The sequence below is a fragment of the Crocodylus porosus genome, unplaced genomic scaffold (assembly GCF_001723895.1).
Source record: "Crocodylus porosus isolate Cpor-Errol unplaced genomic scaffold, CroPor_comp1, whole genome shotgun sequence".
Classification (NCBI taxonomy): Eukaryota; Metazoa; Chordata; order Crocodylia; family Crocodylidae; genus Crocodylus; species Crocodylus porosus.
Window position 1 is genome coordinate 2409485 of NW_017728919.1, and position 16399 is coordinate 2425883.

Consider the following 16399-nt stretch of genomic DNA (forward strand, 5'->3'; position numbering starts at 1 on the left):
CTGTGCCACAAGCCCCCGACTCACCCAGCTCAGCTCCGTCCCTCTGCACTGCAGCAGCAGCAGCAGCAGCAGCAGCAGCACTGGGGCACAGGGAGGGAGTTTCCTCTTTAGGGTAAGAAAAAGCAGATGCACATGAGAAATGACAGTCAGTGTGAAGGTAGCATTAATCTCAAGTTGAAATAAAAGTGTACAAAGGCAGCTAGGTTTTGAGGGTTTTTTATTGCTAGAAGCTGGTTTCAGCTCTATTGCAGCTTTGAAATCTTCAGTGGAGAAACACTGCAGTCATTGTAAAAATCATTGTTTGTGTGCGAGGATCATGTTTACAATTACCCCAGAAGTGCACAACCAAACCGAATATTAACATTTAACCATCCACTTTACAAATAAAATTAAGGACTACAAAGAGGTCGCTACTGGATTATCAACAGTACAGGAACTATGTACAATGTTTACATCCTACCAGGGGAAGCCACCAAAACACCTCCCAGCAGGTCCATCGAACCAGCCATCATGATTACTCATTAAATCATTACAGTGCAGAGGCCTCTAAACCAGACCTAAGACTAAACAGCATCAAGAGTTGAGAGCTGGGCGAGAGATCCAGCCTGCCACGAGGCTTGCTTTCAGGAGATTCCCTTCCCTAGCACAAACAGAAGCAGACTAAAGTAAACTTTCCTAAAGTGCTCCAATTCTCTTCAGTACAAAAATATAAAACGCTAGTTATCAACATGGCACAACTGAATCCAACACAACATGTGCGTGTGAAGGAAGAAGAGCTGCCAGCAATTAGCAGGATTCGGGGCTGGCCGGGAGAAGGGGGAAGGCCGTTACCCCACGAGCAAGGTTCGCCATCACGCCGGGGTGGGACCCACTGCAACGGGAGAGCTAGGCAGGAAGCTCAAGACCTCTAAAACGACAGCCAAATGCTCCTCGTTCCTTTACACAGCAGACGCTGCACCACACCGGCTCCAAGGGAGCCAGACCTGGGGACCTGCTGGCTGAGGCGGAGGAGTTTTTTGAATAAATTTATTTTTCAACCATTTTGCCATTTAACCTGCTACTTCATGCTGAAGTAAACGGCAAAATACCAAGTACCATGAACAGACTCCAGGAGTTGCCTGCATCTGGCTGCGGGACTGAAAACAGAGCGTGACTCCATGCGTATGAGCAAGAGGGAACCACCCGCTTTTGTTCTCGGGTCCTCCGGCCTGTCCTGTCCCGGGATGTGCAAGCACGCATCTCGAGATAACACCGACACGGCCGCCTCAAGCCAATCACAGCAGCCACCCTGTTGGAACCTGCTCCCCTCAGTTCCTAGCCGGGAGTCAGGCGCTTACGAGCACTCCAGATGCATGCTCAGGGTGCGTCTATCGTGGCGAGATGTAGGAAACCCAAGGCATGAAACATGAGTGAAAGGACAACAGAGGCAGCCCTCAGGCTGGAGGTGAGCACTGGAGATCAAAGGCCAGAAGCAGCCCCCAGCATTAGGTACAAAGGAGAACTGTGGAACGACTGAGCAAGCGAGGCAGAAGGCAGCTCAGCTATGCTGACAATGCCCCATGCCTAAACCAAGGGGGACTGGTGGGGAACTCTGGCTTACGGGGATCGCATCCTGCCTTTGCCTCATGCTCGAAACAGAACTTGATAGAGGTTTAAAAGCACATCACTTGCCCCATGCAGAACCGCCTCTGGGATCTCAGGTGCCTCAGCGTTGCTCGAATCCCAGCAAGCCATCCTTGCAACAAAGGCAGCCCTGGCAAACAGGAGCATCATGGGGCCCAGAGGACTCCAGCCTGCGGAGGCATAGCCCATGTTCCTCAAAGGTCTGTCGCCAGCTTCCCTCTGCTTTGTGTTTTGGAGGCAGGCGAGTGACACTGGGCTAGAGCCCTGCCCGCTTCTGCGCACGCTAGCGAGAGCACATCGCCCTGCTGCTCTCTGTAACGTGTCTTCTGCAATGAGGCCAGTTTGGTTTCTTTTCTGTTTTCTTTCCTTCAGCTGCCACTGGATCCAACAGACCTGAGTGCAGAAGGGGCATGTTCTCACTCCAGGTGCAAGCCATGTTGACAAGCCCTAGCGGCAGCCTGACACTGCACCAAGGGCACATGCTAACTCAGGGTGGTTTCACAGAGACGGGTGAAAGGCCCAGAATCGGAGCAGTCTCGGGCCCACTGCAGGGATGCTGCATCGTTCCCAGCTGCTACAACTGCTCCTTTGAAGCAATGCCAGCAAAGCAAACATTTAAAAGCAAACCAACAAACCTCTGGTTACATTTTAAACCTGATTTTTAAGCATTAAGGGCAGCGAGACTCCTTACAGGTCAGGTGGGTTCCAGATGTCATGGCCCTTTCCAAGTACATTCACTGCAATGAAGAGAGCAGGTGACAGCAGCTAAAGAAACCCCTTGGCCCTTGATCTGTTCTTCTCCTGCAGTACAAGGATGACACAAATCAGAGGAGCCAATTCACAAGGTTGGTTTAAAAAGCCCAACCTCACTCCCCATCCCAGGCCAGGACCAGGGGTGAGCTCCATCCCACTCATCCAGCCTCGCTCTAGGCTAAAGCTCCCCCAAACCTCAGATTTGGAGGAAACATTTATGCACAATATTGACAAGGAGCAGCCCCAACCACAGCCCGAAGGAGGAAGGTCGCTGCATTCCTGCTGCTTTGACATGTTTACAAAGAAGGTGTATGCTAATCACACAAGAGGAAGGCAAGGCATTTCCTCCTGGTGTTAGGCTGGAGAGACCGGTTTTCCCTCCTATCCCTGTCCCCCAAACGATCCCTTTGGGACATTTTGACTGCAGTCACTGCTCCTCAGCCCAGGAAGCATGCTGATGAGGTGTAGCGCACAATCGAGTACCAGACAGAGTTGTGCACTGCTGTGGAAACGTGCTGCTGCTTGAACAGAACTGTGTTAATCTCATCTCTGTGCCACAACTGGCTCGACACCGCCCCATCCACTGGAATCAACGCAGCTGTGCAATGCTTCAGTTATCAGTACATTACTCCAGTTGCTCCCTTTTCCCTGCATCCGAGGGCTGCAGAGCACTCCCACCTGGGACAGCAGCTTCATGACGCTTCATTGCTCGGCGTGACATCCCAGCGAGCTGGCAGGCAGGCAGAAGGTACAGGACACAAGGGACCAGGCAGGAATTAACTGATTTCGTGCCGAACCTGCCTCAGTTCACACCTCTGAGAGAGACACAATCCCAGGCTCAAAGTTCAGTTCAAACCAGCGCATGATTTTGGCTTTGGGAATCTGCACTGTACTCACCACTCAAGAGGTCTGCACCTGATGAGTCATACAGGAGATGGACCCCATTTAATGCAAGGAGCTGGCCAGGGAAACATCTCCAGCCCAGCTCCTCCTAACCGCAGCAGAGTTTGTACAAGTCCAACCTGTTCCATGAAGTGGAGGTCTTGCCCTTGGACTCTGGATGCTGAAAGGTTTACAGTTCCCCTCACCTTGTCCATGCAGGAAGCACCCACCTGCTGAACTCGCTACCAGATGCAGCCGCCTCTTGTCATGCGAGGGGGCAGGTCACCAGCCTTGCTGCCTGCAAGCAGACGGGCTAGCTGTCCAGCTACTATTAACCTGTGCCACTGTTCACTGCTCTGTAAAGAGAGGTCTCAAAATGTCACAGCCATTTGATGGCCTCTCATTAAAACTGTACATAGAAACTGAGGGGGGGCAGGCGGCACGCTGACGGCTCGCTGATTCTGCAAGACGTGATCACCAGCAGCTCGGGCAGACTCAGAGAGCAAAGTACAGCAGATGGCAACATTTTAATAGGCTCTGAATGGATACACCTAAGCCAGGTACAAGACAAGACACTCCCATGCCTGGGAAGAGTTGAAAGCTAATTTGTGCTGTGGCAGTGCCCTCGTTTGGAGCCGTCAGGAAAGAAGCCAACCAAGCAACACTGAAGCCCCGCTCCAGTCCCTGCTGGTGCGAAGGGGCAGGGCAGACGAACAACCACCAGCCCCACGGGTCTCTGCCATGTTAATGCCGGATTCGAGTTCAGAGGCAGTATGGCAGGAGGTCCTTCACAAAGTGGAAACAGCTAGAAAAAAATCACATCTTCTTTGCTGCCATCATCAGGATTTATCAGGGCTGGTGGAGAGGTCATCACAGTCTGGACGTGAATGCTGTTGGGCTTGAACAGGTTCGACGATGCAGACGGGAGGGTTTCTGGCTGGGTATCTGTGGGCCCACACAACTCTGAGAGAGAGAAGAAAAATTCACCATAGCATACAACATCCCCACTCAGAAAGACGACTCGGTGCTCCGCTGGCACATCATTCAGGCAAGCCTTACCAGGCTGGAACATGGCCCCCTGGTTGTTCAAAAGGATCGGGCTCCCTGACCGTCTGCTCCTCAGCACACTCTCATCTTTCCCCACAAACTTCGTTGGAAGCAGCTGTTTCAGGTCAGCAGATGCTGGGAAAAAAAAAAGGTGTCAGGTATCCAGGTTGTAAGAGAAAAGGTTACTTTCCCCATTAGTATATTGTCCTGGTGACCTTTTAGAGAATCTGTGGTTTTAAGCCTGGGCCCAGCAGCATGCATCCACCTCACACGCCCACAGTCTCATGCTCCAACAACAGCCTTCATTTACCTTCTCAGATGCTCAAACCAGGACCCTGCTCTCTTAGTTGTACAGAGACAGCCCAGCACGCCAGTCCCCTAAAGACCACAGGTGATCTTCCTGTAGTATCATACTGGTATGAACAACACACCCCTGACAGGCACGCAAGACCGATGCAGCGACTACTGCACTCTAGACTCAGCAGCTCATCACAGCTCTGCCCTGGCATGCCCCATCTGCGGGAGTGGTAATAATGAACAACTGCACTCACAGGCTGGCTCACCAATTTTTTTATTCAAAAGGTAAAAGCACTGACTGGCAACCAATACATTCTGGATCCAACAGGCTTCTCCCTTCCACAGACACCATTCCTTACCCAAATTCAGCCCCCAGCACAGACTGCATCTGGTACAGAAAGGCGTATGCTATATTCTCACTTCCATACGCACGTGGGCACAACACATCAGACCTCAGCTAATCTCAGAAGCTAAATGGTCCTGTGCCCGGCTGGGGCTTGTATGGGAACCCCAGGTGCTGTGGGTGGCCGCTCTGGGGGCCCGGGGAAGAAGCATGGTCATCCTTGGCCCTGCCAGGTTATTTGTAATCTGCAGCTCCTGACACTGCTACGGGATGCATATGAAATGAATGAATGAATGCGGGTACAACAGGGATGTATCCTGCTAGTGCTGGGGCTGGAGAGTGGAACCCACCACGCTCATGAAAACCCACCAAGCTCACTGCTAATGTACAGATCAAGCCTGGATGTTGCAGCACTGAAGCTTCATTTTCCCATCTGCCAACACTTCATATTCAGTGGCAAGGAGGCCAGGCTACATTTACTTGCCAAAAGTCCAAGCAGGTTCATTATATGAAAATCAAAGTGCCAAATCAAGGTATTAGCCACAGGCACTGTGCAGTTGGAAGATCACAGACAAGGAGAGTTGGAGGGAGCTCAGGAGGTCACGTCCAAGTCCAACTCCCTGCTCCAAGCAGGACCAGCCCCAACTGCATTATCCCAGACAAGGCTTGGTCTATCTGGGTCTTCAAGCCTCCAAGGATGGAGACTGCACCACCTCTCTGGGTGACCTGTTTCAGTGCTTTAATACCCTCCCAGTGAGACAGTTTTTCCTAATATCTAACCTAAACCTCCCTTGCTGCAACTTGACCCCATTGCTCCTTCTGTCATCTGCCATCACTGAGAATAATCTAACTCCATCTTCTTTGGACCACCCTGCAGGGAGTTGAAGGCTGCTATTCAACACCCCTCCCACCCCCTTCCCCAGACTAAATCAGCCCAGGTCCCTCAGCCTCTCCTCACAAGTCATGTGCCCCAGCCCCTAACCCTTTTTGCTGCCCTCCACAATGCATAGCAACACTGACCAGTGACCAACGTCTGTCTCTACAGTACACAAATGCAGGCGTGTTGGCTTGTATCCTTGCCAGCCTGAACCCGGCACACAGATAAGATAATTGTGTAAGGCAGAACTACAGGCTGCTCTCCTCAGCTGAAAATAAGACCCTTTTAAGTGGCTGGAAAACTGTGGTTTTTGCATTGTCTGTCATTGGCAAAGCCCACTCGACTGTTAGAAACAAAATACATCATGGGATCGTAACCACATGTGTACTCCCTTCTATTTCCAACAAAATTAGCCCCTTTTGGATTTTACTGTAACACCTATGGGCCCCTTCTGGCCTGGAAAATCACATTCACGATGTGAGGAATGTTGGCAAGGCACCAACTTCCAAGTGCCAAGGGAGGGGCTGGGCTTGGCTAGATGCTGGAACCGTTTGGTTTGTACTGGGATGTGTACATCATCGCCTCAGGGAAGTGTTCCTGAACCCACCACTACCCACAAAGAGGCAGAGAAAGGCTGGTTGGGATAAAGCAACTGCTGCAAGCTGGCGCAGCTTTGGGTACTATTATCATGCCTAGCCACGGTGATAATATGTGATGCTCAGCATTCACACGTAAGCTAGACCTCAGGAACAATCATCGTTCATTCCTTGCTACCTGCTCGAAATACTCATGCCCAGATCTAAGCTGGATGCTTCGCTTCTCATCAGCTCTCTGGAAACAGGAACCTATTTCTCCCCTGCCCACACTCAAAGGTGCCGCAGCGGAGGACAGGGATGGAGAGACATGGGAGCAAATCAGTCTGGACAAGTTCTACTCCCTTGGTGCATGTATGATGCTGCTAGTCTGTCCGTTACTGTTACTCTGGCAGCCAAGGGCTAAGCAGATTTTTGTATGGCTGGTGGGTTAGCAAGTGACTGCACCAGGCACTACGACATACAGCCCAGGCAGGCCACCTCCCCATTCCAAGGACTGTAGTCACTTGTAACCTGGCCTTTCACCAGCTTTTAGCCCCTGGCTTGCACAAGCCCGCCTGCGACTGGTGACTCTGCAATGCACATGGGCAGGCCGTTATGGGCTGGCCAGATGTGGTCTGCGATTTACCCTGAGCGCTGTCCTGCGAGTCTGATTTTGGCAGAACTGCGGGATGTACTTTATTACCCTCACCTGAGCTGTCCATCCTGTGAGATGCTTTGCTTTTCCCACCCTTTTCTTTGCTTCCTTTTGAGAAAGCGGCAAGCTTGGTGGGGATTTGTTGCTGAACTGCAGCCTGCTTCTGTATCTGATTGGTTGTGCTCAGGAGGTGTATTGGCACTTCATTTTTCATTGCAAGAACCAGGCGATTCTCCAGGGTGGTGCTGTCCCTGCGAACCAGCTCTGGCCGCTCCAGATAATCCATTCCCGAGACGCTGGCCCTCCCAGAGGTTTTCAGGTGCGGCACAGAAACTTCTATCCCTTCTCCATTGAAGCTGGCGGAATGGCTCAGCATTTGACCCTACATGAGAAAGAAGTTGGTCTATATAAAATGGATGCTCTGCACCTCTCCAAGAAGTAAGAAGCATAAAACCATTATTCCCCAAGAGAGAAACTCCTTGTGACCAAAACAAGTGGCTGCCCCATCCTTGCCCCTGCAGCATGCTATACTGAAATACAGCCTAAAGAAGAAGTCCTGCTACACAAACCAAGCAGCTTAGCCACACAGATCTTATTTATCATTACCTCTGGGAGAGGACTTCCAAAAAGGGCCACAGTGAGTAGCAGCAGCAGCAGCAGAATGAGAAGGGGGCGGGAAGCAAAAAGAGCCTCTGTCCTCCCCAGGGACAAGCTCCTTACCTGTCCCAGGTCTGGGGAGAATGTGCCTGACACCGTATTCTGCTTTTTCAGCTTCTTTTGCTGCTCTAGACGTTCTCTCTCTTTCTCAACTGCTCTCTGTGCTTCCCGCAGCCTCTCCAGGTCATGCTGATAGGCCTCCCGTTGTCTCTCCAGCTCCTCTCGATCCTGGCTCAAGCGATCCTTCAGCTGCCGGGTTTCCTCCTCACGCTCCTGCAGCCGTGCCTCTGTCTTCTCAAATTCCTTCTGCTGCCAGTCCCTCTCCCGTTCCCAGCGCTGCTGCTCCTGCTTCAGCTGGTTCTGCAGCTTCTGCACGTTCGCCATTTCTTCCTTCTGTTTCTCGAAGTTGCGCTGCTTTTCTTGCTCTAGAAGCAGGTTTCCACGTGTTGACTGCAGCCGGTACTGCTTCTCCCGATCCAGGAGGGTGGCACGCTGCATTTCAATGCAGCTGTCCTGCTGGGATATCACTGCCTGGAAGAAACACCCCAACAGAATCATTAGGCACGTGGGCTTGAAAGATACAGCTGCGGTGAGGTGTGATTGCCATATCTCAGGAGATACAGACATCTGTCTCTAGAGCTGGACTGAGCTCCCAGTCAGAATGCATTGCAGCAATCACCTCAATATTATAGATAATTTTAAGACAAAAGATTAAGCCTGGACCATTCAAAATGAAGCATCTTTTGACCCTAGAGATCACCTAGAATGTTATGAAATATTGTACCAAATTATAGCACGTACCTCACCTTATGTACCAGCGATTCTCAGCATTTTTAGACTTGAGGCACCCCTCAACAAATTCAAGGCACCCCTGGAAAATGCCAGCTTTTAGTTTACACTCTTTTTCTGAATACAGAGAAATGCTAGAGCAATACTTTTGGTGCAAAGAACTCAGAAAGACCACAACAGGCCAGAATGCTTTCGATTCCTGTTTGTAAATTCTGGGTTGTCTTGTGAGTCTTGTCTGTACCCCTAACAGTGCTACTACTGTTATATTATAACACTGTTATCAGACGACAATATTCCACAGCCCCCCCGAGCTGAGAATCACTGCCACATGCATGTGTTTCTATTCAACAGAAATACCTGCAGGGAGCACACCACACTTCACAGCAAGAAAAGCAAATGGAAGCCTAAGGGGTAAATGGGGCGGACTGGACATAAATTAAAAGGAATGAAGTTTCACTTTCATGAAGCAGCAGAGCTCAGCTTCCTCCAAAAGGCCAGGAATCATGCTGGTTGCACTACAACTCAAGCCTCAGATAAATTTCTCAGCTACCTTTGGCACACCCAGAAAATTTGACTTTTTAGTGCTGCTACAAGCAAACTCCATTACCTATATTGCAGCAAACTTCACAGCTCAACACAACACATCTATTGGACTGAATATGCAAATTTTACCTGAAGGCTGAGAAGCAACTGTAAGAGCTTTTGTATCCTCTGGACAAGCTGAAGAAAGAGAAAAGCATTAGAGACTCTGGAGGGGAGAGTGTTTTTATACAATGTCTAACCTTTTTTCTAATAATGAAATGAATGCTGCCTGAATACAACCACGCAGAAGACAAACAACTGCCAAGTCATTTGACAGGAAAAAACCTGGAAAAACATCATAGTGGAAACATTCACTGGGGAACTAGATTTATCAGAACAATACTGCACAGAGAATTGGGGCAACAGCCTTCCTCTCCCTGCTGTCCTGAGGCTCGTTTCTTCCAGCCCTCCTGCACGGACTCATCACCTACGGGCAGCTGCTGACGTCATCTCTGAGCAATTCAAGCCATATTTTATCTTATCAGACTGATAACATGAGTGCAAAGTGAATGGCAGGTAGTCATCCCACTCTCTGAAACATTTCTCTGGATATCTAAAACTCATCTTTGCTTCCTAGGGGTACTTCAGTCTCTGTATTTATTACACATCAGTGTAGGGGCAAGGGTGATGTGGACCCTAAGGCACAGAGCTGACAGCCCAGAGGCTGCAAGGTTTGAGGTCATAGCAGAAGTGCTCCTGGCACATTCTCAGATTCCAGTGAATCTGCAAATTCTGCTCAATACCTTGTCAGAAGGACAAGAAGGAAGGATAAGCCAGTGATGACAAGGTACGTTATTGAGCTTATGTTTCTATGTGCTTTAAAATGTACATTTCCTTTTTGCACTCTGTGGGACCGATGGTATTGCAAAGCATACTGTGGTACCTCAGACTCCAGGGTGGGCTGGAAACCGCTGTAATCCAGTCTTGTTATCTCATCCTACAGAAGAAAAAAGAAAAGACAAGCACATAACTCTCCTACAGCACACAGCAGGCGAGGCAGCAGTGCTCACAATGTAAGCATGGAGTTTTAAAAGGAAATTTTAAAAATCACAGTTTCAGCAGCAGTGTTTTATTTGCCTGGTTTTAGCCATGCAAAGTCAGACTCATTTAAAAGACTGCAAGTATTTACAGAGCAAGGAGATCAGTCCTTGCATCCAGGTATGCTGCAGAGTAACATGATAAAAGCAGTCAAACAGGAGTTCTCAAGTCTTAGGGAAAACAAGAGTTTTCCTGGTTTTTTTAAAAATTCATTTTGCTAAGGATGATGGAGACTGACAAGAATTCAGACTAATGAGTCACAATAGCCTCGGTTCCAGTCTCCAAAATGCCCGCATCACTTTGGTGTTAAGAATGTGAAGAAAAAAAATAAAAGGAAGAGGCCTCCTGCTGCATGACTGCATGGCACTCAGGGATGCCCTACACCTTTGGGAAAAGCAGCTTCCTCCGAGAGAAGCACCTGGGTACATTTTAGGCAAATTCTTGCCTGAAACAGATGCCTTAGCAGCTACACAATACCAAGTGGAAACCTGCCTTGAGTGAAAGGGATGCCAAATCAGTAAAAGTAGGCTCTCATGCTCAAGTGTAAGACTGCAAACTGCTAGGTCAGCCCAATAAACAGGCAGCACTTTGGCAGGCTGCTTGGGATCTGGCTAAGGAGCCAGCACTCTCAGCCAGATCTGTAGTTTTCAATGACTTTTCCCACCTCCACCAGGTTCGCTGGAGCCAGCGCACAATGCATTTAAAACAAACATACTGTGTGAGATCCTTCTTCTGCATCAGCAGGAGGATCTTGGAGCTGCGCGCTGGAACTCAATGGAAGTCCCTTCCGCTCCCACAGCCTCTGGTCACCGCCACTGACCTTCTTCCTGAAACTGCCGTCTGAAAGCAAGTAATGCAGTGAACACAAGTACAATGGGGACAAGCACAGCTTGTGGGGTGGGAATTACCAACTATTTGTAACAGTTTGTTTTAGTCCCTTAAAACAAGTGCAGAGAAGCAGGCAGTCATAGGAACTAGGTCTGTCAGATTTCCAGCAAGAACCTGAAGAACGTGGACTAGGACACACAGCGAGGATGACCACTGATTCATGCCCATACGAACATCCGTGGCTATCAGGCCTGCTAAAACACCTGTAGTATTTGCTGCTACTAGAACCCTATTTGAACCCACTGCTGGTCTGCGTGGAGGCAGTGAAGGAGGAGCTGCCAACCAGCTCTTGTTCGGAGCATGTGCATGTAGCGTGTTACTTTCATCCATGCTACCTTTCACAGGCATGTGAAACTGCTCCTGCACATGAGACTGGGCTAATATAGACCATGTTACTTTTTCCCAGAAAGCTCAGATAAAGCAGAACTGGACGAAGATGGGTGGTATCTGGCATTTCCATTCATGCCACTGTCTTTCTGATGAGAGCATCTGTGCCCAGTGACAGTTTAAGCCAGCAATTCTTAACCAGAGTGCTGCAGCACCCTGGGTGCCTTGAGATGAACACTTCCAAGGTTGCCACGGGGTGCCACAACATGGTAGAGCTGTTAGGTGTGCAAATATGGTTCATGAGATAAACTCAGCAATTCCAAACACAATATCAAAGGATGTTATAAATTAATCTGACTCGCTGTGGTATTTCCAAGGTCTTGGCAACATAGGATTCACTCTATTTTTCTGTAGTCAGAAAACAAGTGAAAACTAAGAGCCGGCATTTTCTGAGGGGTGCTGGGGGAAAGGCTTTTGTCTAAAAATGTTGAAAAGCACTGGTTTAAACAACCGCATCCATTTTGCAGCCTTGCAAGGTCTGCACAGAGCTGTTGGAAGCATTAGAGGTTATTTGACAACCAGAAATAAACTTGGGTTTAAACTCCCCAGCTCAACTTTCCTTTTTATCAGACGGAATTAACTTGTGTCCTCTGCAGTCATTAGAAATAATATTTGGTTGGTATGAAGTCACCGTGTGCATAGTTCAAAGATGACAAATCAGTAACAAACAAGGTGTTCTGCCCTCAACCGCTAATCCTGGCAGACAGAGGATCTGGCAGCCTGACACTCCTCTTTTTGCAGGTGTATTTGCTAGTCAGGATGAGCTTTGCGGGGCCCTGTTCTATGACAGTCTGTATCAGAGCCTGGTTTGATCGACTCTCTTCATCCAGAAATGTGGTTCAGAACAGGACAGTAAAGTGACAAGAACATCAGCGCACTCCCCCTGACCCCTTTAAGGCCCCCCAAATCCTAATCTTACTTTTGTTTGGAATGGAGGGGCTGCTATCATATCCCCCAAAGGTCTCTGCTCTCCTGGGGAGCCCAGTCCCACAGCTATCTTCAGGATGACAGGCTGTATTGCCAAAGTACGTGACGAGCAGGTTCTGGAGGCTCTCAGCTAGGGAAGCAAAGAACAGGTCATTTTAAACAACCATACCCATGCTATGGGGAAGCTGCATCATGCTAATAAAGTATACAAACAACCATTCAAGCATTTCACACATACATTAGAGGTTCAGAAGCTCTTAGACCATTTTGGCAGCATGCCACAAACTCCAAACCTGAAAGTCACGTGTGAAAACAATACCTCATCCTCACATGGGGATTCAGGTTGCTAGGCCAGTCTGGGTAGGCTTGTGGAAAGCTAAATTAATTGCTCTCGCAGATCAGCTACCAATAAGGGTGACACTGTCTGTGCTCTGGGTCTTTGCTTATGCTGGCAGCCTAGTCTTAAGCTGGAACTCTTTGTGGCATCAAGGTGCAAAGCTGACATGCTATCAAGGTACTTGGAAACAGCCCATCTAAATAAACTCAAGGTCAGGTTCTATAATTTGATTTTTCTTACATTGGCAATATTCCATCCAGGAGAGAACAATTAAACAAATCCGCCCTTCACTTATCTCACAAGCAGGTTCTGAGAATTAGGTATGCAGAACTGTTCCACAGCGCTTAATTAGGATTTGCTGCTGTGTATACATGTGTGCACACACACGCATGCATGCACACTCATCTTCTGCACCTACCTTCTGTCACTGCAGATTTTAGGATCACTTCTCCTTGCAGATTCTCCGAGCTATCCATGCCCTTCAAGAAGAGTCTGGATCGGACCCCTGGATAAAGCTCTTCAAACCCATTCATTTCAAACATTTCTAGATAAATCTGTTGTTTTTCAATTAGTCTTTGCATAATCAGATCATCTTTCATGCTCAGACGTTCTGATAAAACACAAACAGATTTAAACCTTGCAATGCTGCCTGGCAAGGCAGTCCCAGGAACACAATGTTCATGTCAAATTATCCTAATAATTTATTATGTACTTATTCTATGTTTGATGCTTTATCATCATTAAATGGCTAGGAAAAAAAAACAAACAAAAACAAAAAAACAAAAAACAAAACTTACAGGGCAGGAGAAAGGCACAGAATTTTTTGCTTCTCAATGGAAGTGGGAGGTTTTCTTTTCTTTTAAATAATTTGTTTACTTGCAGAAATACCGCAATTGACTTGCAATCCTGCATCAAGGGATGCTTGAATTACGGCAGGGTGGGAACATGCTGTCAGTTATGGGGGCCACAAGAGAGCCAGCACTACAATAAACTGCTCCCTGGGCCAGGGCATAAATAGTTACCTTGAAATTCTTTTAATTTAGCTGCTCGTGCTTCCGCCAGTCTCCTTTCTTCTTCAGTGTCATTCAGCGTTCCTTCCTCTTCATAAGGGCAGCTAGAAGCAGCCAAGGAGGGGAATCTGTTGGATCTCCACACAGGGAACTTCCATCATCACCTTGGGCCACATCCCACAGGCCTTCCCAGGGAGCACCCTATCCTGCACCGTTTGCTTCCCTTACCCAGCACACCCTTGTTTTTGGCAGGCAGTGCCCATCACCCTGAGAACGGCTGAATCTTCCAAGCAAGTCTTACTGATGGGCACAGCGCCTGTTCTTCCCACATCTCTTGTAAGCTGCCCTTACAGGTAACCATGTGCCAAGCTAAGTGCTTCGCTCTCCGCAAGGACGTGAAATATGAACAGCAAGAAGGTAAAGTCAAGAACTAGTCAAATCTACCTGGCTCCCACAAGAACATACCCTGGTATGACCAGCAGTTTCCTTGGCCCCTGCCTATATTGAAGTTCAGCCGCTATAGCCATGCTGAGCAGCCATGCGCTCGCAGCTCTGCCGGCAGAAGGCAGCGGCTCCTGGGACAGCTTCTGTCGTTCAGAGGAACTGAGCCCCAGCTGCTGGCAGAGCTATGTCCAGGCCAGGATGTCCAGACAAACGGAAAACAGCCCCCACCCACGGCCCTTGCAGTGTAGGCCCAGCCTTGGCGAGGATGCGATATGGAGCCTGAAGGACAGAGCTAGTCAAACTTATCTTTACCACAAAGGCAGAATGGCCAGTAATGTCGAGGGATCAAACACGTGAGCAGAAACCAAACCCCCAGCCTTTTGGACCAGTTTACCTTTCCACAGCTCTGCGAATGTGAGCCATCCAGGAATTTCTTTCTTCTTTGGAGCTGGTATGAATTTCATACATTTCTGGCCCTTTCATTGAGGCGCTAATTAAGAACATGGCTTTCTCCTCATTAGCTACCTCTCTGACAATCAACTTCTGCAATGAAACAACTGGTGGCTTAGAGTCCTGCAAGACAAGATTGAGTGCATTACACTTCACTGCAATACTAGGTCGGGCAGCATCTTTAGGTTCTGGGCTCTCCTCGCTCTTCGCATGTGAGACCAATGAAGACAGACTGCAGCCAAGCTTGGTTGCTCTGGCCCTTTTATATCGTAAGACTGATGTGCACGTCATTTTTCTCATCTGCTAGATGCCAAGTCCCTGTCTGAAAAAAAATCTACATTCTAAAAACAAGATCTAACCCTTCAATTCAGCACAACCCTTACACACGTGTACCTGGGAGCCAGTGAAACTCGGAGGGGTGTGGGGGGGGTTCAAGTTACACACGTGCTCCAAAGCACAGCTTACTCAGGGCCCAGAGGGATACGTTTCTTCCCCATATTCCTTCCCCACTTAGCTGTTCCATTTCTGAGAAAGGAGCACTTCCAAGGCTTTTGAATGACTAATGCTGAAATAAATTATTCTGTCTCTTCAGAGCGAAAGCAGCCACCAGCTACTTGAAAGGCATACAATCTTTCCACACAATATTTATTTCTACTTTTTCCTGGAATTTCATGAATTTCAGCTCTTGTCCTTATTGAAGGGGCAACATGAACCAGTTTGGACTTCACTCCATTTGGCAACAGCAAGATCAGAACAAGTAAAAAGCACAAGATCTAACGATTCACAAAATAAAAAAAACCCCAGGAGAGAGGAAGCAATGTTGATGCCAAAGTGGCAGGTTAGTTACAAAACAAAAAGAGAAACGCCTAGCTTTGAGGCTGGGGATGTTGCCCCCCTTCGGTTTTGGGAAACTGGAGCTATGTCTGGTAGAGCTACAATTCTGTACAAGGGATTCAGCTGCTCATTTCTGTAAGATAAATAATATAGAGTGAGGTTAACAATGAGTAGCATCCCTGCCTACATTTAGCAGCCTGACACGCACGTAGGTGAGAAACGATTTTGCAGGCTATTAATATTACATTTTGCAGGACGGAAGCTAAAGGGTTTGACACCAAGAAAAGTAACTTGTCAGCTACACGTGAGGACTCTCAGCTGGCTCAAGTCAGGAGCCAGGTCACCAAGCCAACGCAGGATTACAGGATGTATCCACTCATTCTCCACCCTCTTGTTAGTTTACTTAGGAGAGATTAACACTTAGCTCATTTAAAAACAGAGCTCATGAATGTGAGGATGTTGAGAACAGCTCGGGCCAGGGCTACACATGGCATTCTGCAGGGAGGTGCCTTTACCCGGGACTGGGACAGCAGCAAGTTGTTGGATGCATATTTGTAGTTTCAGAGCAGGTTTGGCAGCTGGCTTACTGAAGTGGCATAAGAAAGACAGTCAAGACCCCTATAAGAGAGGGGCTGCAAACCATGCACAGGGGCAGAAAAGGAAACTCAAAAGACTCCTAAGTGAGCATGTCCCAAGTGCTCCAGCTCCTGCTAGTTTTGCAGGTATATTTGGTACTTAAGTTTCATAGTTTGTAGGGTCGGAAGGGACCTAAACGGGTCATCAAGTCCGACCCCCTGCCATGGCAGGAAAGAGTACTGCGGTCAAACGACCCCAGCAAGGTGTTCATCCAGCCTCCTCTTAAACACCCCCAGGGTAGGGGCCAGCACCACTTCCCTTGGAAGTTGGTTCCAGATCCTAGCCGCCCTGACTGTGAAGTTGCGCCTCCTGATGTCTAGTCTGAATCTCTCTGCCAGCTTGTGACCGTTATTCCTGGTCACTCCTGG

General features: G+C 48.5%; 1 protein-coding gene and 1 long non-coding RNA gene across 3 annotated transcripts in view; one reads left to right on the plus strand and one right to left on the minus strand.

The window, feature by feature from the left end:
• Nucleotides 1–200: 200 nt before the first annotated feature.
• ARHGEF18 (Rho/Rac guanine nucleotide exchange factor 18) overlaps nucleotides 201–16399 on the minus strand; it is a 42147-nt gene continuing 25948 nt past the window's right edge. For both annotated transcript variants that reach the window (XM_019538367.1, XM_019538369.1), the window contains exons 12-22: nucleotides 14506–14684; nucleotides 13680–13771; nucleotides 13076–13267; nucleotides 12313–12450; nucleotides 10834–10958; nucleotides 9964–10017; nucleotides 9171–9218; nucleotides 7773–8240; nucleotides 7107–7434; nucleotides 4318–4440; nucleotides 201–4221 (exon numbers count right to left, since the gene is read on the minus strand). In XM_019538367.1, coding sequence (XP_019393912.1) covers nucleotides 4064–4221; nucleotides 4318–4440; nucleotides 7107–7434; nucleotides 7773–8240; nucleotides 9171–9218; nucleotides 9964–10017; nucleotides 10834–10958; nucleotides 12313–12450; nucleotides 13076–13267; nucleotides 13680–13771; nucleotides 14506–14684 — 1905 coding nt within the window. In that variant the 3' untranslated portion in view covers nucleotides 201–4063. The remainder of the gene's footprint in view (nucleotides 4222–4317; nucleotides 4441–7106; nucleotides 7435–7772; nucleotides 8241–9170; nucleotides 9219–9963; nucleotides 10018–10833; nucleotides 10959–12312; nucleotides 12451–13075; nucleotides 13268–13679; nucleotides 13772–14505; nucleotides 14685–16399) is intronic.
• Nucleotides 10889–11941, plus strand: LOC109312362. The gene is made up of 2 exons (XR_002101794.1): nucleotides 10889–10968; nucleotides 11413–11941. It is a non-coding gene; the product is annotated as an uncharacterized LOC109312362 (long non-coding RNA).